The 24317-nt window shown below is 40.3% G+C and overlaps 1 protein-coding gene across 1 annotated transcript in view; it reads right to left on the bottom strand.

The window, feature by feature from the left end:
* LOC121854215 (G-protein coupled receptor GRL101-like) overlaps window positions 1-24317 on the bottom strand; it is a 121192-nt gene that overhangs the window by 38827 nt on the left and 58048 nt on the right. The window contains exons 5-6 of the mRNA XM_042348722.1: window positions 15693-15815; window positions 10321-10419 (exon numbers count right to left, since the gene is read on the bottom strand). Of these exons, the coding sequence (XP_042204656.1) occupies window positions 10321-10419; window positions 15693-15815 (222 nt within the window). The remainder of the gene's footprint in view (window positions 1-10320; window positions 10420-15692; window positions 15816-24317) is intronic.

A 24317-nucleotide genomic window follows, 5' to 3' on the forward strand; every position in this document is an offset into this window, starting at 1 on the left:
TTCCTCCCTTCTGACCTGATAACGCTATAGCCAACTCTCCCCCTGATAAAGCCAATATCTTTGGCACCTTGTTCTCCTCTAACTCCACCTAAGACGATTCCAGTTCTATCCCTTCTACTCCTGCTCCTCCTACTGAAATTATGCACTTGCCTATAATCTCCACTCGTAGGGTTGCTGGTGTGTTATCTAGGTTGGATGTGAGCAAGGCGTATGGACCGGACGGAATACCTCCTTCGTGTTCTGAGGGAGTGTGTTGAAATTATATTCCCTGTGCTAATTCGCCTCTTTCGCCTTTGCCTCAAAACCCAAACTTTTCCTTCTTCTTGGAAGCCTGCCTTGATTCAGCCCATCCCATAGAAGGGTGACCATTCTAATCTCTCTAACTATCGTCCCACTGCCCTAACTTAATCCCTCTCCAAGTTTTTCGAAACCTTTCTTAAACTCTCATTTTCTCTGTCACCTTGAACGCTTTTCTCTTTTGTCGGATCACTAGTATGACTTTCGCTAGGCGAGATCTACTGGTAATCTGCTCTCCTACTACACCCTTCTTTAGTCAACCTCTCTTGGGGATTATGGGGAAACTTTCGTCATGGCCCTCGACATCTCCAAAGCATCTGATAGGGTATGGAACAAGTCTTTGCTTTCGAAACTTCCCTCTTATGGTTTCTCTCCCCCACTTTGTTCTCAAATTTCTAGCTTCCTTGATAACCGATCCATGGCAGGGATCGACCTCTCGCTCTTTACCAATAGTGGTGTCCCAAAGGGTTCTGTTCTTTCAGCTACTCTCTTCTTTCTTTTTATCAATGATTTACTTCACACTACGACTAATTCTATCCATTCTTATGCTGATGATTCTACTCTTCACTCTTCTTCACATTTTTCCCTTCCCCCTAATTCTCAAATTTGATCTGTTTCTAGAGCTGATATCATTTCATCTACCAATGCAGATCTGTGCAGCATTTCCGAATAGGGAGGTAGAAACTTGGTTAAATTCAATAGTAATAAAACTCAGTATTTACCAATTACACTTTCCAAATTAGATGATCTTCCACCAGTCATATTTCAGGACGCAATCGTTCTGACAAGTTCTAAAATAGATATGCTAGGTCTCACCATTTCCTATAATATGCTATGGAAGCCACACATTCACAGTATTGCTAAAGCTGCATCTCGAAAGCTAGGAATGCTTAACAGATGCCGTAGCTATTTCACTCCTGAGCAGTTGCTTCAAGTTTATAAGGGATTCGTTTGTCCTAATTTGGAGTACTGCTCTCATATCTGGGGTGGCTCTTCTTCTGTCCAACTGTTAGATAGGGTGGAATCAAAGGCATTTCGTCTTATTGACTCTCCTTTAGTTGATAATCTTCATTCCCATTCTCTTCGCCGCAATGTTGCTTCATTCTCTCTCTGTTACAGGTACTTTAACGGGCAATGTTCGGTGGATTTGGCATCCTGTGTACCGCCGGCAAGGCCGTGGGCTCCTAACTCTCGTCTTGCACGCGGTGCCCACCGTATCTCGGTGACTGTCGGTCACACTACTGTAGAATCACCCGTTATAGTACACCCTTCTTTCCTCACACAGCCAAACTGTGGAATTCTCTGCCTTCTTCCGTGTTTCCATACTCATACAATGTGTCTCACTTTAAAAAGCCGGTTTTCCGGCATCTTCGTGGTGTAGATTAATATAATCTTTTTCTTTTATATTTTTAATTTCTTTTTACTCTTATTTTTTCGCCCCCTAGGCCTCGTTGTGGGTCGATGACCTATGCCCGGGTGGGCTATTCCCCGTAAAAACAAAAACAAAATAATAATAAAAAAATATCCCTCTTCATAACGGTGATACCATATTCGAGAGTGTGGCACGTTAAAGGCCTATTAATTCCTATGCACTAACACACACCGGGGAATTTGTTAATCAGATTTGGGTTTGTTGATCTCACGAGAACGAGTTGTAGGATGATCTGTTTTTTCGGCGTCCCTCACGAACTTAAATTAATTTAGTTGATCCATACACAGCTTGATATTTAAGAACCCTCTGTATTTTCTCTGCCGTGTTGTTATATCTAAATATGCCACCAATAACAAAATACAAATGTTCACTAATAGTATCATCACACATTATACCACTGCCATTATACAGACACAGCCGTCTAGCCAGCCAGAAGTATCGTAAACTCATCGGTATGCAGTTCAAATAGGGAGGAGAACAATAAGGTCTTCCAATATTTTTTGTACCAATCAACAGCTTTGTTTTATGTTTTTTTCATTAGCGCTACAGAAATGAGATTCAGTAGATCAGTCTCTCAGCCTATCTATAAATTCTGCCCTTTTGTTTTATTCATTGTGTGTCGAATGGTTAAGTAACCCACTGTGAAGGGGTTGTATAAACAAGCTAAGGGTGAAATTTAGGAAAACAATTCTACTTAGGGTTTATAAAAACAAACATTCACAATGTCTTAAGAGAATGTTTCTCAAAGTAATAATAAAGTAATGGTTTTATCTTAAATAATTAAAGGAAGAATGTAGATCAAATGTTTGTGTTAAGGAGCATGATTGAACAGTCTTTGGATTAAGGAAATACATTTGTAACAATATGCTCCTGGAAGTATGATTGAATCAAATATAATAATAATAATATTAATAACAACGATAATAATAACAATAATTGTAATCGCTCATAGGAGCGATTTTGGTTTGTGCAGGACAATAAGACCCTTGTCGTTGACGCTATGAGTATAATTCGGTCAAAACCTGTTGAATACAATTCACATTAACAACTGCTGGTACATCAGGACACAGTTTGAATAATACGATCAATATGCAGTACATAATTACAATTATTAAAGTTATTTAGAGTTCTCAGAGGATTCAACAGTTCACAATCACACTCACGTTTTGGGGTCTAGGGTTAGACCAACGAGAACAAATATAATGTCCTGCAAGAAACTGTTGTGGGCGAGAATCAAGATGTTGCCTTTACAGTAGATGGCGATAGACTGTCCCTCAGACAGTCACACAGCTGCTACCAGCTCCATCTCGCTTAGTAAACTATTCTGAGTTGTAAACAGTATCTTCACTTAACATGTGGCCGGCGCGAACAATTTTTGCGTGGCGATAACACTCCCCCTGTCGGGTTTCGCACGAAATTACGGCCTACCATTAGATTCACTCTCCGACCCCTTCCAACAGGCAGAGTCTCGTCGCTGGGCATATTAACACTGAGTCCTCTGTCTTCACTTTAACACTTCGCACCGGGCCATCTGCTCTCGGTAATGCCTCCAGTACTCTCTCTAGCATCCACTGACTCCTGGGGAAGGGTTGTCCAGAGATGATCACGATATCCCCAGCGTGGAGATTACGGCGAGTTTTGAAGAATCTTTGTCACTGACGTAGTGTCGGAAGATATTTCTTTACCCACATCTTCCAAAATATTTCTGCGATGAATTGGGCATGCTTCCATTTTCTGGCAGGTCGGCTTGGCGTTGGTGGGTAGGCCTCCACTTGCTTCTCCGACAAGTCACACACGTCCGTATTGTGTGGTCGAGTAATTTGCGGCACTTAGGTATCCAGTATGTCCCACGTGTTATGGCAAGAGTGTGTTTTCGTCCTGAGTGTCCAGCTCTAGTCGAGTGTACCTCTCTCATAATGAGCCCCGTGATCTTGTTGTCCCTCGGCAACAGTATGGGATTCTTCTGGTCTGGGGGAGAGCGGCATGTTTCAGTCGGCCGCCGACTCTGATCAAACCGTGCGTGTCTAGATGAGGTTCCAGTCGACTCACGTCGCTACCTCCCACGGGTTGTCCCTGTTGTAACATTCCGAGTTCTCGAGAGAATCCTTTCCTTTACATAAATCTTAAGACGTCTAACTTCGCATCTTCCAATTTGCTGACCTTGAGTCGATGTTTTCGGTGATGTTTGTTCTTTCGCTTCCCAAGCCGCCATTCTATAAACCTTCTAATCCACGCTACGCTATTCAGAAGTCGATGCCACGAGGAGTACCTGGCCCATAGCTTATCGAGGATACCTTCCCCCTGGTCAGCGTTCGTCGTCAGCACCTTGGTTTCCTTCTTCACCTCTGGGTCTCCGTCTGTAAGGTCTCGAATCCTCATTGGACTCTTTGGCCAACTGTCTTCTTCCAACAAGAGGAAAACAGGCTTCCGAATCCACCTGCCCTCCTCGTTGAGCTCTGCTCCATGTAGTCCACGACTAGCGTCGTCGGCTGGGTTCAGTGCCGACTTCACGTGGTGCCATTGCTCTGCATTGGAGTCCTCGTGTATCGTTGCCACTCGACTGGCCACGAAGGAATGGAAGCGTCTTTCTGTGTTTCGTATGTACTGAAGGACTGCCGTACTGTCTGTCCGGAACACTGATTTGTCTATTTGTAATTCAAGTTCTCGTCGTAGTTGTTTGCCTGCCTTGGCAGCCAGTACTGCCGCGTAGAGCTCGAGTCGAGGTATGGTCTGCTGTTTCAGAGGGGCTAGCTTGGCCTTGCCACATACGAAGGAGATATGGTGGGTTCCATCTTCACACGTGGTCCTCAGATACGATACAGCTCCATACGCTTGTTGGGAGGCGTCGTAGAAGTGGTGTAGTTGCACGGCAGCCACTGGATTTGCATCCTCGGGTGGGTAGCACCGTGGAACGTGTACCTGTGATATATGACGAAGTTCATCTAGCCATCTTCGCCAAGCCACCCTGTTCTGTTGAGCCATTCGTTCATCCCACCCAACACCTCGTCTACATTCATTTTGGAATATAATTTTGGCTCTTGTGACGCTCGGAGCGATGAGTCCCAGTGGGTCATATATGGAGCTGACCATACTCAGAAGGCCTTGTTTCCTCACCTGTTTCTTAGGGATCTGGACCCGAACCGCTAGTTAATCCTGTTCCAGGTCCCACAAGATTCCCAGCGCTCGTTCAGTGGGGAGCCTGTCATCTTTCAAATTACTTCCTTTACTCCCACGGCTTTCTCTGTCTGTGGAATTGCCTTGAGGACTTCTTGTGATTACAGACCCACTTTGTAAGTCTGAATCCGCCCTTCTTTATCAGCTGTCTCAGTCAATGGGTAATTAACGTTGCCTTCCCCGGCGAATCTACTGAGACAAGCAGATCGTCAACGTAGTTACGATTCGCTTTCTTTATGCCATCATGGAGACTTTCCCTGTAATCTTGCAATGTTCGTTGTAGCGCATACCCGGCACATGAAAGGGCTACACATACAGTACCTCCAAAGAGATGCACTGTCATTCGGTAAGTGGTGGGGGCCCCTGGCAGCTGTTCGTCCGTCCACCATAAGAATCGTAAGACGTCTTGATGTTCGGGTACTACTCGCACTTAGTGGAACATTGCCTCGATATCAGCCATGAGTGCCACCTTTCCTTGTCTGAATCTGATAAGGACTCCCATCAAATTGTTGTTAAGGTCTGGCCCTTGCATCACCTGGCTGTTTAATGACATCGACTCATATTCGGCTGCACAATCAAATTCTCATCTTTTCTGGCTTGTTGGGATACAACACCGGGTGGTGTGGGAGATACCAGGTCTTCCCGGGTGCAACACTGAGTTCTTAACGTGGGACTCGCTCAGCATGTCCCTCGTCGACTAGACGTCACATCTCTTCTTGATACTTCTGAGAGAGCCCTGGGTTCTTTAGGATGCATTTTCTCAGTCCCGCCAATCGCTGTTCGGTAAGCTTCTTATTGTCTGGGAGTTCCGGTTCTTCATGGTGAAACGGGATGGGAAGTTTGTAGTCTCCGTCCACTTGAGTAATTGACGTTGACCACTGCATCAGGACTCTCTTGTCTTCGACAGGGACGGGATCATCGTTACTGCAGGCGGAGTCGCATTCCCAGAAGTTCCTGACTTGTTTTTTTTCCAGATTTGCCTCCGAATTTAATGTTGCCATTCTGACAAAGTGGTTGATCACGGCATAATCACGACTCACCAATCCGAGCGGTCCATTTATAGTCCAGCCCAGTAGGGTGCATGTTGCAAACGGCTCTCTGTCCTTCCCGGTCCTTACTTCTAACGGCACTAATACTTGTGGTACATCCAGACCTATCAGGAGATCCACTCTTTTTGGTGCTTGGCGTAGTGCAGTACCTCGGAGGTGTTCCCACATGGTGACGTCTTGGGTGTCTTCGACCGAAAACTCTCAGAGAAGACTGTATATTCTCAACAACAATGACCTTGGGGATAATGATGGATCGGTTCTTTCTTACTCCTACTGATCCTTCTCCAAGGCGAAGGAGAAAGTGATGAATGTGGTTTGTTTGGGGCTTTGAGATTGCTACTAACTCTGTTTGTAGGGTGGAGCAATCATTAGAAAGTCTCCATAGGAGAGTCTGACCTTGGGTGTAGAAGGCCGCCCCGGTTCTATGATGTTTTGGTCCACCGAGCCGTTTGTGAAGCATGGTGCTGCATCAGCTGGTGTCTCAGTGGCTATGGGTTCCTGAGTTATTCTTTTGAGGTCCTCCTTTTGGAGGGTGGCTTTGCTATCACCTAGTTCTGTGCTGCCCTTACTTTGTAGTCGATTCATACCTTCGGTGACGTTCTGCATCATCGCTGTCATGTGATCGAACATCTGCTGCGTCTGTTGGTATTGCTCACATAATTGCCCCTCAATCCCTCCGTCTGGTGGTTCCTTCTCTTCTCGGGAGACAGGTTTATCTCACGCTGCCTTGGCGGGGTGGGTGTGACGCGACAGTGTCTCATTTTTGACTCATTCCCTTCCATGTCCATGACTGCCAGAACAACGAGCGTGATCCGTCTTGCTCGATAATTGTATGCAGTAACGCTTAGTATCAGCTACTACTCATGGTGACGTCCCACGATCGCTGATATCACACATTTGGAGATGTCACACTGACGCGTGTCATACGCACGAGTGACGTCATACAGTGCCATACGCAAGAGTGACGCCACACACAGTGCCATACGCACGAGTGACGTCACACAAACAGTGCCATACGCACGAGTGACTTCCATTGTGTAGGTATTTCCAGCACTTACTCCGCATTTCACCTGCTCCGTAGTTGCCTCTATGTATCTAAACATTTTTGTTAGGGGATTTAGCCAAATCACACAGTTCTCATTGTTCATTAATAGTGAAATATAATTTACATGTATATCATATCCAAAGTGTTAATTTAGGTTTCTTTGGAAGCCGTGCGGCACCACCCGCTCTCTGTCAAGGTATTATTAAGTTTCACTGTGAGTAATCCAGTTTGTCTGTTGACGGTTTCGTCTTTTTAAATTTCGAGGTCATGCCTGAAATGAATAGAGAATTTTCTAGTGAGCCGTGGAATAGAAGTAAGGCATTTCTATTTTAGAGAGTTAGCGGGTCTGGATGCATTAATTTATTTCGATGGGATATTTAGGTGTTCTTCTTTGTTATATTTCAGAGTTTAAATAAAGTATTTAGGGGATATGTTAGTCTGTTGATATTGGTCTGGATCGTTTATTATGAGCGAATATATCATGTGCACCATCTCCCAGTGTTTAAGACTCTCACACTGGTCTCAGGCCTTACACCCCAGACTTGTTGAGGTATCTTGCTTTCGCTGATGTAATTTTTTTTTTTACATATATAGCATTAATTATTTTTACATACAAGAATAGAATTAATGAATATTATGAACACACTAATAACACGTAGATAAATTTCACTTTTTATTGATATGCCTCGTGGCTGTAGGGAGGGAGGACATTCGCAGTCTGCTATAGCTGGGATCTTTTGTTTCATAACCCTGGTACTTCCTAATCGAGACAGTTTTTTTTTCACACCTGTTGTGAAGGATGATTATCAGTGCAGGTTGTCTTGAAACCCCATATCCACAAGGGACCGTCTAATCATCTTGATTTTCTCTTATTTGTGTTTGAGTTAGTTGTGTTCAGCAAGTTGTATACTGGACCAGACCTCTAAAGATAGACTCTGTAAGCGACCAGATGATCCAGTTGAAAAATACAATCTTCTCTCTAGCCTTTTATTTCTTTTGGTTAGGATGAGTTTGAGACAGTTTTGATTCCTTGACTATAAGATCTTATTCGAAGTCTAAGTGGTTTTAATTTTTGATGGAAGTAAGAAGATGGTTTACATTTTTTTTCAGAATTGCTGACTATTTTCATGTGTGTTTTCCGTCATTCTGAAGTTAGAGGTTACTAGGTTTGTATCCAATATGCTCTTCAAAGCCTTCTCGTTACCTCAGCAGGATTGCACAACTTGGATCTTGGCTCGTATTTTCCGGGGAGGTTTTGGAAAAGGAAGTAACTAATGGACTATGTGGAATTGGGAAGTTTATAAGCTTATCAGGATCCCTTGCTAGAGGGTTGTCAAAAGTAGGGTCAGATTACCTCTTGGGTGGAATCTTGACACTTCATGTTAGCTTCAGACACTCAAGCTAATTAATGGAAGCGGCTGCGCATGGGTTAGTGTGGAGTCCTGATGGAAATTACAATAATGAGGTTGACTTCTCGAAGACTAGTCAGTAAACAGTAAGTACTGCAGACGTAGCACAGAGACAAGATATGCACAGCTGTTTCTGTGATGTCAGTGCCCGTTACGATGTTTTTTTTTTGATTACGGGTGGGTGTAATATATATATATATATATATATATATATATATATATATATATATATATATATATATATATATATATATATATATATATATATATATATATATATATATATATATATATATATATATATATTCTGCTTCGAAAGTTGCATTAACAGTTGGTTACTATACGAGATTGATTTCAAGCAGGTGCCTCAATGTTGGTTATTTTCCTCAAATTTTAACCTCAATATTTTCGAAGGCAACATAATAATTAACTTTGATCCTTGGGTGCCCTTCCCGCGAGGAATTTTCACTTCAAAACATAGCATGCGAGAAAAACAGGAAGAGTAAAAACTAATTTGATAATTTCAATACAAACAAATATTTTCATTTATTTTTTTTAGAAAAATGCTTTATACCACTATTTTGTCATCAACACAAAATTTTGTAAAAAAAAAAAAGGGTCAAACAGCTAAAATAAAAATCGCAGCAACAGCAATAGCGGTCTCTTACAGGGTTGTGAATAATAATGATAGGGAAATATCTCATTTGTTCAACGGAAACAATAATTTACTGTGTTACTCTCAGTATTCTCGGGGTTTGTTTTATTGGTGAAACCCTTGAGTGGCAATTTTGCAATATTTACTCATGAGAATGATGTGTTGGTACAGACATCAGGTAGCACTGTGTTGTGTTAGAACAAGCTTTGTGTAGCACTGCTAACACCTTCACTATGTGGGAGTGGTATGACACAGGAAGTGTGTAGCACTGTTGGTATATTAATGTGTGGGAGCGGTATGTTTCATCAATATTGTGGGGGGTATTGGAAGTGCTCTGTTCGTACCTGCATTAGTTGGACGTGTTGTGTTGGCAACTAGTATAGTTGGTAGTACTGTATAGCCATCAGTATTGTGTGAGGATATTGTGTTGGTACTTGGATTGTCTGCGAATGATGTGTTGGCATGTAAGAGATCCTACCAATCTAGTGGAATTTACCCCAATAACTGTATGGTCATGTCCTGTAGTCATTTGTCAACTATGCATGGTGAATATTTTCGTCACAGAGAGGAGAACCATATAAAAGGCTCATGGTGGCTTAGATGAGCAGCCGTAGGTGTACAAGTGTGAGTAGGGCTTGGCATGGTGCCTATGGGTTGAGTCAGTACAGTTTTGGTTTTCTGGCTGAGGTGATTGATTAAGTATAATTATTTTTTTAATATATCAGTATTATCGTATTTACTTTTGTGGGTAATTTGTATTGTTTAGCTCGATCACCTACCTCTCCCAGGAGTAATATTTCTTTGTTTTTAAGAACCTTTTAAAATTGCCGAAATTTAAAGAAAAAATGGAACAGGAACGTTTATAACTAATTGACTCAGCTACTGGGAACGCTTCAAAGATGTTAGAACAAAAGTACTACACATGAAAAATATGTTTGTGTGGCTCATACCTACCGACAGATATGTTGACTCAGGGGAGTGAGAGGCGTGTTACAAAAAGCAATATGCCTTCACTTAGCAATATAAGTGTTTATATCTGAGGCTTACAATTTTTAAACTTGTTACCATAAAACAAAAAAAAACATCCAGGGTAGATTTGTGGATATCTTCATAATTATTTTCCAACTATGCTGTTGTGGTTAAGTTGGCATACAAACCGAAATAATGCCTGTTACCAGGTAAACTACCCGGAAATTGGACCGCAGACTAAGCTAGTCAGGAGGAAATGTAGACACTATGTATAGATAAGGTATACTCACAGTTAAGCTCGTCTGCGTGGTTGTCATTACAGTCAGCCCAGCCATCACACCAGTAGAATCTGTGTACCCGCCGCCCGGAGCCGCACACCGCGAAGTCATCTGCAAGATAGATATGAGTCACTGTTACACTAACAATGGTGTAATAATAATAATAATAATAATTAACGGTTTATTGAAAGAGCTTGGCAGCCAGAAGGCTGAAAATATACAGTTTCATAATTGGGGAATGGGTTTCGAATTACAAATAATATACAAATAACATAAGTGATATAAATAAGATATATAATAACTAGATGGGGAAAAGTTCAAACTACAGGGCATTTCAGCATAGTGACAGTGCAAGAAGTAGTATTTACTGGGAGTGAATACACTGGTTTATTACAAGTTATTGATAATTTTTACAATGGTTGGGACTGGGCTGTTCTTATAGCGATCAGTTCGTGCACGTATGGGCTGGATGAGGTTGTGGTGTCGAACAGCAATTCTCGGGCTAGGGATCTCAGGTGGTAGTAGGAGCCGGTGTCGAGGATGGTGCAGAAGCTTCTTACCAAATTTGCAGATGAGGTCGTGGTGATGGTCAGTGAGAGGCGAAAGGGTAAGTGTGTTGAGCGCTTCTTGATATGTGGAGTAGGAAGGGAGAGAATAATCTTGCATGCCCTCTTTTTCACTTTTTTCTAGGTGTTTACGTTGTGTGCCATTTAGGGAGGAAGACTATGTAGGGGAGGCATAGGTGAGCTTGGGAAGTATGAATGTTGAGTAAACACTGAGGAGCTCGGGTGCAGGAACTCCGAGGGACTTGAGTCGGTGGAGGAGGTGGAGACGGAAACTGGAGGATTTGACAACTTCACTGACGTGTGGTTTCCAATTTAGTTTGTTGTCTATGGTGACGCCGAGGAGCTTCGTGGAATCTACAACCTGGAGTGTGTTCGGACCTAAATTAATGGAAGGGGGTGGGACAATGTCGGAGGAGAGGTTGATGTGCATAACCATGGTCTTGGTATGGTTGATGGTGACGTGGTTGTTGGTGGCCCAGTTTTGGAGACTGTTCAATAAATCCTGAAGGGCGGTATAGTCGGGAGCAGAATTGTTGACGCTAATCCCAATGGTGGAGTAGTCGACATATTTCCAGCGAGCGGGTTTCTCTTAGGGCATCATTGATAAGCATAAGGAAGCAGAGTGGTCCCATCTTGGTGCCTTGGGGGACGCCAGGGTGAGTGACTGAAAGGTGGAGACAGCCCCTCGGAAGCGTACAGCTTGGCGTCGGTCACTGAGGAAGTCTGTAAGCCATGGTATAAGACTTCTCCGAAGCCCGAGGTTAATAGCTTTGTTGATGATTATATTGTGGTCGACTAGGTCGAATGCTTTGGTGAAATCAATAAAGGCGACAGCTACAGTCGTTTTTCGTTTCTCGAAATGGCGGTATATGTAATCGAGAAAGCTGAAAAGACAGTGAGTGGTGGAGGAAGTTTTCATATTGCCAAATTGCTGAGGGTCTACGACTCCTGCAATATCAGCAAAAGCCCAGTCGAACACAAAACTTTCACAGATTAGGCTGGGTATTGGGGTGATTGCAATAGGTCGTAGCTGATTTAAGGATTGTGGGCTGGTTGACTTGGGCACTGGTGATACATAAGAGGTCTTCCAGTCAGCTGGGCATCTGGCTTGACTGAGAGAAGCATTGATGATGGAGCATAAGGGCTTAGCAAGCTCCGGGGAGAACTCCTTGAAGAGTTTCACTGGTAAGTCAATGGGGGTGGTGGAGCGTTTTAATTTTAGTTTGTCCAGACGTTTTGCTACTTCAAATTCTTCTACTAAGTCAGTGGGAAGGGGGGCTGGTAGGTAAGCAGGGAGAGTGGTTGTGTCAAGCCGGGGGAGCGTCTGGCATATAGTAGCGAAATGGTTATTTGATTGCTCAGCTGCGTCAACATTAGTGAGATGGCTAAGGAAGGGGAGGGGGTGTGTCTTATTGTTTAATCCACAGAGTTCTTTAAGCTTACCATACCATTGACTGATGTTGGTCTGCTTCAGGTGTTGTAATTTGGTTGGGTAGTGGGACTTCTTTGCAGTGCGTATTTCGCGGATGACTCGGTTGCGAAGGGATCTGTAGCGGATGTGATCATTGAGATGAAAGGCTCTGTCTCTCTGTTGCATAAGTCTTTTGATCCGAGGTGTGATCCAGGGCAAGTCAGCTGGGTGAGATCTGACGGACTTCTCGGAGAAGAAGTGGTGGTGAGCTTCCGTGGTGGTGTTGGTATAATTTTTCCATTTGGTTTCCACGTCATCCACGCTAAGTACTTCAGTCCAGGGATGGTGAACTATCCACTGCCCGAAGAGGCGCACCGCAGAGTCAGTAATCGGCCTGTAGGTCTTGATGTAGGGTCTTTGTACTTGAGTGGGAGTGGCAGCAGGGGACCAGAGTACTGATAAGTGTGTGCTACACCTGATAGGAGGCATTGGGTGAGGTGGTTGGTACTGGTCCGCTAAGTCAGTTAAGATAAGGTCACGATATAAACTTTTCAGTGTGGTATATTAAAAACCAGTTTGATTTAATAGAAGAGTTGCTGTTACGTAGTTTTAAGACGTGTAGTTATTGCAACATTATGTGCAGATCTGAGTACACGCGTTCCCTGGATTCTGAAGTCAGCAGAGGAGAAAGAGTGATGTGGTCTGTACGAATGACCAAAGGGAACAAACTTAACGCGACATCAGGTTTGGTTGTGGCTGCAGAAGGCCCCACATATCAAACTTTTTGGGGTACTCAAATTGTATTTCTATTAAAATAATTTTGGTTATGATTATCTAGAATAAATGAATTTGAGGGAATATAGATGTAATCTATCTTACTGTAAGAATAGGTTACAGGCAACGCCTGTAATGTACTCTTGAGACATACATATGGCTGTCTTCATGGCCATAGTGTCAATTCCCCATAGTTTCGGAGTTATAAACACATGACAGTTGTGGTTGGAATGTGATAATATCTACGAAATATGAATAAAATGTCGCAAAGGTATTATTTTGTTTTATGACCATAGACTTGTTGCAGTCCTCCCCTACCTAGTTTTGTGGTATTACTCCCAAACTATGGGGTATTGACCTTTTAAGTGGGAGACAAACAAGCTATCTGTGAGCTTATAGATATATTCAGTAGCTACGTAGTATCCCGTCCGTTTCTCCATTAGTGACCCGACGAGTTCCAGCTTCAATGATAAGAGGTTAAGTGTATGTAAATATGCGCCACGACGTTAGGCTTAGGAACCTGGAAGAAGAGAACAGAAGCGTACAATCAAAATGGAGAATTCTCTCTGACTGCATGTGGCTATGGTCTTCCACCGTCCTCATATTATTTTTTTATCGTCATTTCCCTCAGTTGCATGTCAAATCTCCAATCCCCTAAAACTTCACCTCATAGTCTCTAGTTATTCACGCACATTGCTGCCTCTTGGATGCCATTACCTTTCACTTCTACTGTTCTTCATCCCATCCTTCCATCCCCTTCTGGTTCTGCACTCTTCCATGAATCGTTCAACTCCTCTGTCATACACACATTTCTTAAAATCATTTCACTTTTCATTCTTTCACTATGTCCATACCATCTAAACAGACCCTGATCTACTCTTTGTTTGACACTTCCTCCACTTATATCTCCTTGTACTTGTATTTTTGTCTCTGTTTCCTACTCACCCTACAAATTAATTGCCAGTGCATTATTTCTGTTTCCTCCGATTTTCTCTTTTACTTGGAAGGTTAATGTAAAGGACACATTAGAAGCGACCAGGTTTGGTCGTCACCTGTAACGGATTAATAAATTTATGCCAGACTCGTATCTTTACCTACCCGTGATTGGTTTATATGTGACACTCTAACGTAAAACTGTGAGCGGGGGTGCCCAGCTCAGCGCGATGTTGATAGAGGCAGTGATAATGCAATACTTATCATAATGCTAAAAATAATGTGGTATAAAATGTACAGTAATATCACAGTTTATATGCCACAATAAACAACGTACACTTTCCAGGTCATCAAAGTGCTACACCCTAATGCATTCACAAGTTATCTTCGATAGGACCATCTCCATCGTAACACCTTTATGACCCAATAGTGTTCATACTAGAATACTGTATTTTTATTTATACTTCTTCGTCTGTGCCATTCAGCCAGTAAATGTACCACATTCATTGCAATATTTTTGGTTCCACTTTCGCAACGCATATTAAGCCCTTCTACTGTTTTGTGCATGTAACATTCTACATCTACATTACTGAAGTTAGGTGGGTAGTACTGTCGTCGGTGATATCCGGTTCCGTCAACTCGAGGTATCGTGCAGAACCTCAACATACCAGTTAATCATATTGAATTTGACGATGTGTTGCAGCTAAAGTATCGCTGTAACAATTTCAGGCCACAAATTGATGTTGTCATTAGACAGTGCACATTGTCCATAAATTGTCTATGCCGTTCAACCTGGGATGATGTATAAAATATATATTTTAGGAGATCTCAGCCAGTCAACTCTTAGCGTCGAAGAAGGAACATGGCAGCTCAATTGTGTGCAACCAACAATCACACTGCATTTCCGCAGCTGTGTCCGACATACACTCAAGTATATGCACCAACACTGTGTAGTATGATGGGCTCCAGCACATCCAACGCTTTTCCTGCATGCAACATTTCCTGTATGCTCGTTACATTGATCATCCATATATATATACATAGTCAATACTGGAGCCAGTGGCGCGCTGAGTATACCCGAGCATGACGACCCCAACACATTCTGCTGACCTGGGACCTTCACCACAACACAGCCTCTGTGTAGGGAAGAAAAGTTATTTTTTGCGCCATAGTAGCCATTATAGTTTCCCTTGCTGATCCTCCACACCGGAATATGGCCGGCAGTGCACTCAACCTCCTTCACTCCCTCCAGTTGTAATGTTAGGTACCTAATTGACAGTTGCGTGAATTATGTGTGCCCTGGAATGCAAGCCAGTGACACGTTAGAAAATAGACGAACACTAACCACTCTGCTACTGCACCTCATGAACAGTATATTTTTGTATAAAAAAAAATTGCACCTAGGAACTTTTCCCCTTACAAATATTTATCTCTCTGTATAGCTGCCAATACCACTATGACTTCGTGATTATCTCATTTCCGATTTTACATTATTGTCACCGAAGACACCTATGTCTTTGGATTTAGTTATAAATTTTATCACCGCGTTTCGAATTTCCTCATTTCCCCGACGTGTCTTTATATACTGCGGTATTGATCTCGCCTTCCTATACCGCCTATTTATGTTGTACCCTTTACCTCCACCCACTAACATGGCATCTACCATACTGGCGTGGTAACCCTTGGCACAGCTCACTGACCTGGTTGGCACTGAGTCTCGTCGGTGCCGTCAATGCAGTCGAGGATGCCGTCACACACCAAGCCAGGGCGGATACACTCCCCGTTGGCACAAGTGAACTCTCCGTAGAAGCACTTTCGGTAATCTGGTGGACATGGAAAAAATATTATGAAAATCTCGGGAGTTTTATATATATATATATATATATATATATATATATATATATATATATATATATATATATATATATATATATATATATATATATATATATATATATATATATATATATATATATATATATATATTGTGTATGTGTGTAGTAGTAGTATTGTGTGTGAAAATACTCTTCACTATACAAATTTATCAGTACAAATGTGTGAATGTGTGTGAGCATGAAGAGTTGGTTGTATTAGAAGACATGATACTACGGTCTAAAAGTTATGTTTGCTGATATGCAAGGCAAGTTGTAAAATTAAAATGAATTTGTGGTAAAGACTTGAAGTCTTTGTCAGATTGCCTGTCCAAAGCCGCAGCTACCGATTAGAGTTAGTTTTATATTGAAGTTCCTCAAAAACTCCCAAATTTCGATTACCGAAACATGGAGACTTATAATCCTTTCCACGTGCAAAGGAAAATACTATTTAGCGAATATTGAATGAACATTTTTGAGCAACATTAACTTAAGCTTGTACTACAGTACGTTTAATTCAATCTGGTATGAAATAATACGATATGTTTGTTGTGTTTAGGAAGGGAAGTATGAACCACATTGCATGAAATAATGGTTTCAACTGCAAAGCAAAATTCTAGCCTGTCGACCCCACTTACTGACCACCATAAAAAATCCATTATGGTTACGAAAAAGTAAAGTACCATTTTCAAAGTGAAAACGGCAGATTCATACGAGGGTAATTTTACTAGAGCTGTTTAAGTAGGGCCAGGAGTAGCTCTTTCGGTTCAGTGTCAAGGCGAGACTTGAGGTGACAGCACTTATATTCTGTTATGAACAATGGGGTTCGCAACGTGGGAAGTTTAGCCTCACTCGTCCTCAAATTGATCTCGAATCTGTGATTTAATTCTGAATAGACTGAAGGTAGTGTGTGTTGCCGCTAAACATTCATGGTGGTTTGATTTTGCAGTGTTCTAGTTGTTCTTTTCCGTTTGATGGTAGAAATTACTTTTGATGAAATTATTTTGATCGTCACGTGGAACAACTACAATAAATAAATAATTGTGTTGTTCGTTGATAATTTTTATTCACTTTAAATAAAGACAAGCCTTGCCTGAGGGTATTTATGCAGTGAGGATTTCATGTTGACCTGTAGCTCATAAATGAATGGTTCATCTGAAATTGTCCTTTAAAAACACCCTGAACCGCATCGTAAATGCATTAAATAAATATTACTTATATTTTTTTCAGTAATTTTAGACAACACTTCGTCGTGTATGACAACTAGGGAGAAAGTCTGAAAATACAACGAAGTAGAAAATAATAATTGTGAAGTATAACCGGAAAGCAGCACCAGCCCCTCATACTTCACGGGTATAAAATTTATATGAAAACAGTATGTCCATAACGGAGGGCCAATTTTCTTATTATATGTCAGAGGATGTTAGTGTGAAAAGTCATGCGACCAAACACACACACACACACACACACACACACACGCAAAGTCATTTACTGTCATCGTAAATAACAAAGATAGAAACGGGGCAATTTTCAGTAGTGGTGTTGTAGGTGGGATGTTTACCCGTACCCTGTCATTTAACTCTGACGTTTAACTCTGTCTCGTTTAACCCTGTCATTTTACTCTCTCATTTAACTCTGTCATTTAACACTCGTTTAACCCTGTCATTAAACCGTGTTTCGTTTAACCCTGTTATTTAACTACCTCGTCTAACCCTCTCATTGAAACCTATGTTAAATGACAGTTTAACGAGAAAGAGGCAAGTGTCTTGCTTAAAAAATTTATAATGATGATAGATATATAGATAATAAGACAATAAACAAATGTATGAATACATTAGTGTAACAAATAAATGTATTACAAAAATACAAAAGAAATGTTTTGCTGTGATCTAGTCATGCAAAGTTGATAAAGCCACATTGGACTGTGGCAGACGGACTTTTTTTTTGTTTTATTGTCAATGATATATATATATATATATATATATATATATATATATATATATATATATATATATATATATATATATATATATATATATATATATATATATATATATATATATATATATATATATATATATATATATATATATATATATATATATATATATAAGGTGAACAGTTGCATTATTCATTGGTGCAATTAAGAGATGCGACAATAAAATCAAAGTTCATCTCTTTGTCATCATCACAAAGAATAAAACTAATCTGTGGTTAAGAAAATGACAAAATATATAATTAATTCATTTACAAGGTTAACTTAAGTCGCTGCAAGAGTATCTGGGGTTAATTTATTGCTCAGTTATGTGCAGTCTTTTGAAGGTTTGTTTCAATCTCGAAAGTAGGCAAGTTACTTTCTTTCCAGAGACAGTTATTTCTTAGAATATGACTGCCTTAACCCACGGGTAGAAGTGAAGGAATGAGTGTGTTGCTGGAAAAGGATAGAGCAGAAAATGAGAGCACCTAGCGTGACACAGTATACCCATAGGTTTTTAAAGGCATAATTTGGTGGCATTGTCATCTGCCAGTCTGTAGCTGTGAGTTACATTGTTTAAAATTTTGCCTCTGAAATTAAAGTGTTACAACCGCGCTATTTATTTTGTTAAGACATACATCGAGATATTCCACTTAAAAAATGTAATTCCATATGAAATTATATATAATTTTTAGGAAAACATCAGTTGTGAATGAAAAAAGTTCGGGTCGAGTGTTAGATTTCAGCTACACGTGTCGTCACGTCCGTAACCAAACCTCCCTGCCACCGTTGATAGCCAAATATTTTATAGTTACCAATTTTGTGTATTTTTTATGGCTTAAATAATGCAACGATAACCTTTGTGTATCGTGTATATATATATATATATATATATATATATATATATATATATATATATATATATATATATATATATATACAGTATATATATATATATATATATATACACGATACACAAAGGTTATCGTTGCATTATTTAAGCCATAAAAATTACACAAAATTGGTAACTATAGAGGCTCTCACTCCAAGTTGGATCTCCTTTAAAACCTTGAGTCATCTTTTTCAAAATTCATGTTGTGAACCACCTGGGCAAGAAGCTTCGTTGAATTTATATTACAGTAAGACTTGTTGTGGTGGCGAATATATGTATGAGCCTGCTGCTTGGTTAGGAATTATGTGTTGTAAAGATTCTTATTTATTTAGAATTTTTATTTATTTTTTAATCATGGAGAAGGAGTTCCAGTTCGCGTGTTTCGTCGTTTGGGTTAGGTTGGGTTTATTTTGTCTTTACGATATTTCCTGCACGAACAGGCGACCATGGGGACTCATACAAGCAGAGTGAGACAGGTTACCATGGGAGGCTCTTGCAGGCAGAGTGAAGATAGGTGGTGAGCAAGGGGACTCATACAGGTAGATGGAAGACAGGCAGTAAGGGGGGCTCACATAGGAAGAGTGATGAAAGGTGACCATAGGGGACTTATACAGGTAGAGTGAGGATGAGGGGTAAAACAGTTGAAAACAATAAACACATAAAAGATGGCAGATAACAGATAATTTTCGATTCATTCGAGTGTGGTGTGATCATTATCATGCATCATTAGAGCTCAACGTGCTGAATAAGCCACTATATAGAGTATTATTGGCTTTGACTTTGTTGTAGCCTCACTGTGGGTTGGAATGTTTATTTATGTATCGGTGTAGTATATACGGGGCAAGGAGGAGAGGTGAGGAGGGAAGAATATCAGAAGGATTTAGTAAACACAAACAAACAATCGGAGTCTTTTTTTCAGTTATTTTGCCTAGAAACTCTAACTATTTTATTTCTTTAATAAGCTCTAAAAAAATAAAAATGGGTTGTGTTTTAACCTCAAAATTAACGGACTCCCTAATAGATTACATGAGAGAATTAAGAAATAATTTAATAGCTGATGCAACCGTAACAGAAATGAAGTTTGAATGACAACATGATCAGTAATAGCTAAATATAAGAACATATAAATCAAAATGTGAATAAAGCAATAAAAATAATAAAAATAAATCATTGTCTTAGTGTGGAGTAGGTAGTAGCCATCATGCGGGTTGTGTTGTGGATAAAGCCCCCCCCTCCCTAAAACTAACCATAAATGAAAGCGTACACTTCCATCCCCCCCCCCAAGACAGTGTTGCCAGGGCCGACTCTTGCCAACCCTTTATTTTATTATACCCGGGAAGGAAGAATACTGGGAATGCTTTCAAGATGTTTACCGGTGCGAGTGTGCTGTTAAAGTCGTACTAAAAAGAGAACAGGTGTGGGAAAGCAGGTATGGCCGGGACAAAGCTGCTTCCCTGGAATTAGTTAATAGTAGCGACGATATAAAGGTGAAGTAAAGCTTTAACAAGCCGAGGAAATATAGTATATAAAAAAGAATGAATACTGAAATATGAAAGATGCATAAAGGAATGTTGTGGGGTAACAAATTCGTTTAAGTTAGTAAATGACGCAGAAAGGTGTGGAGAGGATATAAACCGAGATCGAAATATATTGATGTGTGTGTGTGTGTGTGTGTGTGTGTGTGTGTGTGTGTGTGTGTGTGTGTGTGTGTGTGTGTGTGTGTGTGTGTGTGTGTGTGTGTGTGTGTGTGTGTGTGTGTGTGTGTGTGTGTGTGTGTGTGTGTGTGTGTGTGTGTGTGTCACTCTGAAATGGCAGTGCGGCACATGAGAGGGGCGAAGGTGTGGGGGTGGGGTTGGTGGAGGTGGGGGGTGAAGCTGGTAACCCAGCAGTGACGAGCGTGTGCTGGCTACATCTGGGTGAAATACATCATTCGTTCCTTTTAAGGCTATGTCAGCTTTTTTATGCTTTTTTAGTTACGCCAGTCAGCTTTTTTTAATTGAATATTATGTTAATTAACTGACACACTGAGAACCTTCTTTGCTTGAACTTGGCTAACGCCACCTGGCCTTAGCTACCCAGCCCCAATAACTCCGTGGCGAAATATGAATTCCAAAATGACAAGAGCGGAGGGAGATTCACCTAGCGCATCTAACTGGTTGTTGACAACAGTTACATCATAGACTTTCACACAGACATATGTTGTTTGAAATTGTTGTGCAGTTGGCTCTGTAGACAAAGCCAGCATTGTCCTAGAGGTGCTGTACCAGAAGTTCTTTCCTTTATCTTAGTTTCTTGTTTAAGTTGCATGTTCATGTTCCTGTACAACGATACTAGTGTAGGTTGTACAATTTAACGCCATACGCGATATATACTCTTGAGTTTTATATTTTTTTCGCAACGAGGAAAAGACCTATTCAAGCTTAGCCTAATTTAACCTAATAAAACCTAGCTGTAACGCTTAATGTGATCTAACTTGATTTACCTGATCAAATAAAAGTAAGTCAGGTATTAATCTTGTCATGATAAAGGTTCGCGGGCAGGGTTACATTCCATCGATTGATGTCTTTTTTCTCTTCAATTCCTCACTCCGAATATATGACAATAGCTTATTTCAGTATCTTTTACTGTGTGTGTGAGTGAGTGTTTCATAAATGGCAGTATATTATTTACCTTCTTCACCTCAACCACTCCCTAATATAAACCAAATAAACTGTTGACATAATCTGAACTTTGTAGCACAAAGAAAGGAAGTGAATTCTGTGCTGGATTTTTTCCCGAAGGATTTTGTTAATATTTTCGGCAAAAAAAACACGATGAAATATCTTTAGTAAAGAAAACCTGGGGTGACCCGGGGGGAGGGGGGGGGGATAGCTCATACCACGTCAAATATGGGAGATATATGAACAGAGTGGAATGCCTGTCCCACATTATGCCATTTTGAGGCATAGGAAATTTTAGAGTAATTTCACCTTCTAGTTATAGAGTAACGTATCAAACAATAAATTTTAGTCCATATCCCACTTTCTTCTGTCAAGAGCTTTTTAGATTATTAACTAAATTAAAATTAATTGCTAGAAGAACTTAAGTATCTAATACTTAATAATCATATTAAGCATTCTCAAGTGCTATGACAATGTGTTCACTGAGTTTGGATTTTTCTTGGATTAGTTGGCCATTAACATTGTTTTGCATTGGTGATGTAAGTGACTGATGACTCCCAGCTCAGAAATATCGTTTAACATTTGTTTGTCTTAAACACGGTATATTGAAGCTTAATCGCATTAACGCGTACAGTTAGTGACCAGTTTGAACAAGGAGACAGGCTGTATTTTCACTTATAGTTTTATAAATAATTTCGATGAACAACCTTTTCAAAAATTAACCATCAACACAGTTATCTCCTTCGTGATCGCTTCTTTTTCTCCCCAGGCGTTGCTTACCTCTCCGTCATCTCTTATTGTTGAGTATATTTCTTGTTCTCCCGCAGATGTGTTTACATCGTCAGGTTATTCTCCCCATGCTTCGCTTTTTGGTAGGGCTGATTTTTTTTTTTGGGGGAATTGACATCATATCATCTATGCATATATATATATATATATATATATATATATATATATATATATATATATATATATATATATATATATATATATATATATATATATATATATATATATATATATATATATATATATATAATTTTTTTTTTTTTTTTTATTCTCCGTTTCTTCGTCCCAGCGGGTTACCATTTTTTATTTACTTCTTGTATAAAATGAGCAGGTTAACATATATTAGAATCATTTCTACAGATACTTAAGTAATCTCAAATATGCAAGTCTTTAGTTCAAAATTTTACTCTGTATTAGTACTGTACTTCTCATTTTTTAAGCATAAGTATCAAGGTTAGTCTTGAAATGACGTTCTATATCTTTATTCTGAATTTATTCCCATCTTTATGAAGTGGTACAGATGAACAGCCTTCCAGCGAGATTATAATACTTGTAGTAACCTAATAAACACTCAGGTGTGATTAGGTAGGTGTAAGAAAGCCTGTTAATACATAAATATATTGTCATCATGATAACAACTTGAATTTAGGAAGGGTAGAACATATGTGTTGTTCTTAACAAGAACAGGAATTCATTGAACGCACCCGCTCACGCACTTAGCTACCGTGTCTTGAGTTATAGTGACGGAGACAGCTGGTATTGTTTTGCTGCAAGATAAAATAAATTCTCCAACTGGCTAATATTTATGTTTATATATTGTGGTACTGTAAGTTTCCTGGCTGTGTGGAGCTGTAACAATAATATGTTAGTATGGCTTAGATAATATTTCCTGATTCTGCCGTAATTGTTCTGCCGTTGATGATGTACAATTGCCCATTTCTGGGGATTAACGAGCACAGCGTTGCAAACGCTAGTGAATTTGGTGATGATTTGTTCGTCGCCAGTAAAGGACGCGAAACCTCCTTTTCCAACTCGACCCCATTATCGTCTCCTTGAAAGAAGAACCTGTGTTGTTGCCGAGTACTGTACCTAAGTGGGCACCTCCAGCTTGTACAAAAGTTCTTTTATGCGTAACTTTCTATTACAGTTGTTATCGGTACAACCATCTTGCCACGACAGTGAATAATTTTTTTTTATTCAAAACAATCTTCACAGATGTCTATGATCTACATTAAATGGGATGATTTCATTTCACAGATGTCTATCATGTTTAATATAATGTATACAAGAGCTAGTCTTAGGATCCTCCTGCTGTGTCACGAACAGCCTAGTAACAATGTTTACAGTTCTCAGTTGTGAAGTAAGAACTTCACGCTGTCCAATCTGGTCTCACTGTAAGCGTGTGCTTTATGTTCAGGACGAAGACTGTTTATTTTATATATTTCTTCTCGTGTTTGTTATCCTTATTATCTTCTCTTTTGTATATATTACCACGTTTTTCATTTTGTTGTTTTTTTGTTGTTGTTTCCCACAAATTTAATGCGTGTGTTCTTTATAGCCAAGTTGATGAAATGAACTTTACTTCTATTATTAGATCCTCCCATATGCTAGCAGCACATGGAGCTCCTTACACTCCTTATTGCCTTGCATATGGAGGTTGAGTCACTCTTGGAGATGAGGCTCTCCAGGAAGAACATACTTCCTTTGGTGGTGGATCATGGCTGAAATGAGAGGTCCTGTGTGGCCCCACTGGCTCAACCATCCGCTCGTATCTGGCTAGGGTTAAAAGGGTAAGAGTAGGGGTGATACTCTCCATCCAGTCCCGGAGGTGCCACTTAAGCCCTCTAATGGTCACCCTCTCATATTTCTTGGTCTACCCTTGGATTACCAGGAGAGCAATAGATCTCCCTATGTTCAGTTCAGTTTTGCGGGGAACAAATAATTTAAGTTATGACTAATACTGTATGATTAATAATTCAAGAAACCTTTCTTCATCCTCCGCCCTGACATTCCCTGATAACAGAACGAGATAGTTTTATATACAGTATGTCTCACATCGACAGTTAGAACTACTCGGATAAAATAGCTCTGTCGTCCGGTCCAAGGAGCAGATTGGGGTCTTTTCAGAGAGAACTTTC

This window comes from Homarus americanus, unplaced genomic scaffold (genome assembly GCF_018991925.1).
Source record: "Homarus americanus isolate GMGI-L3 unplaced genomic scaffold, GMGI_Hamer_2.0 scaffold56910, whole genome shotgun sequence".
NCBI lineage: Eukaryota > Metazoa > Arthropoda > Malacostraca > Decapoda > Nephropidae > Homarus > Homarus americanus.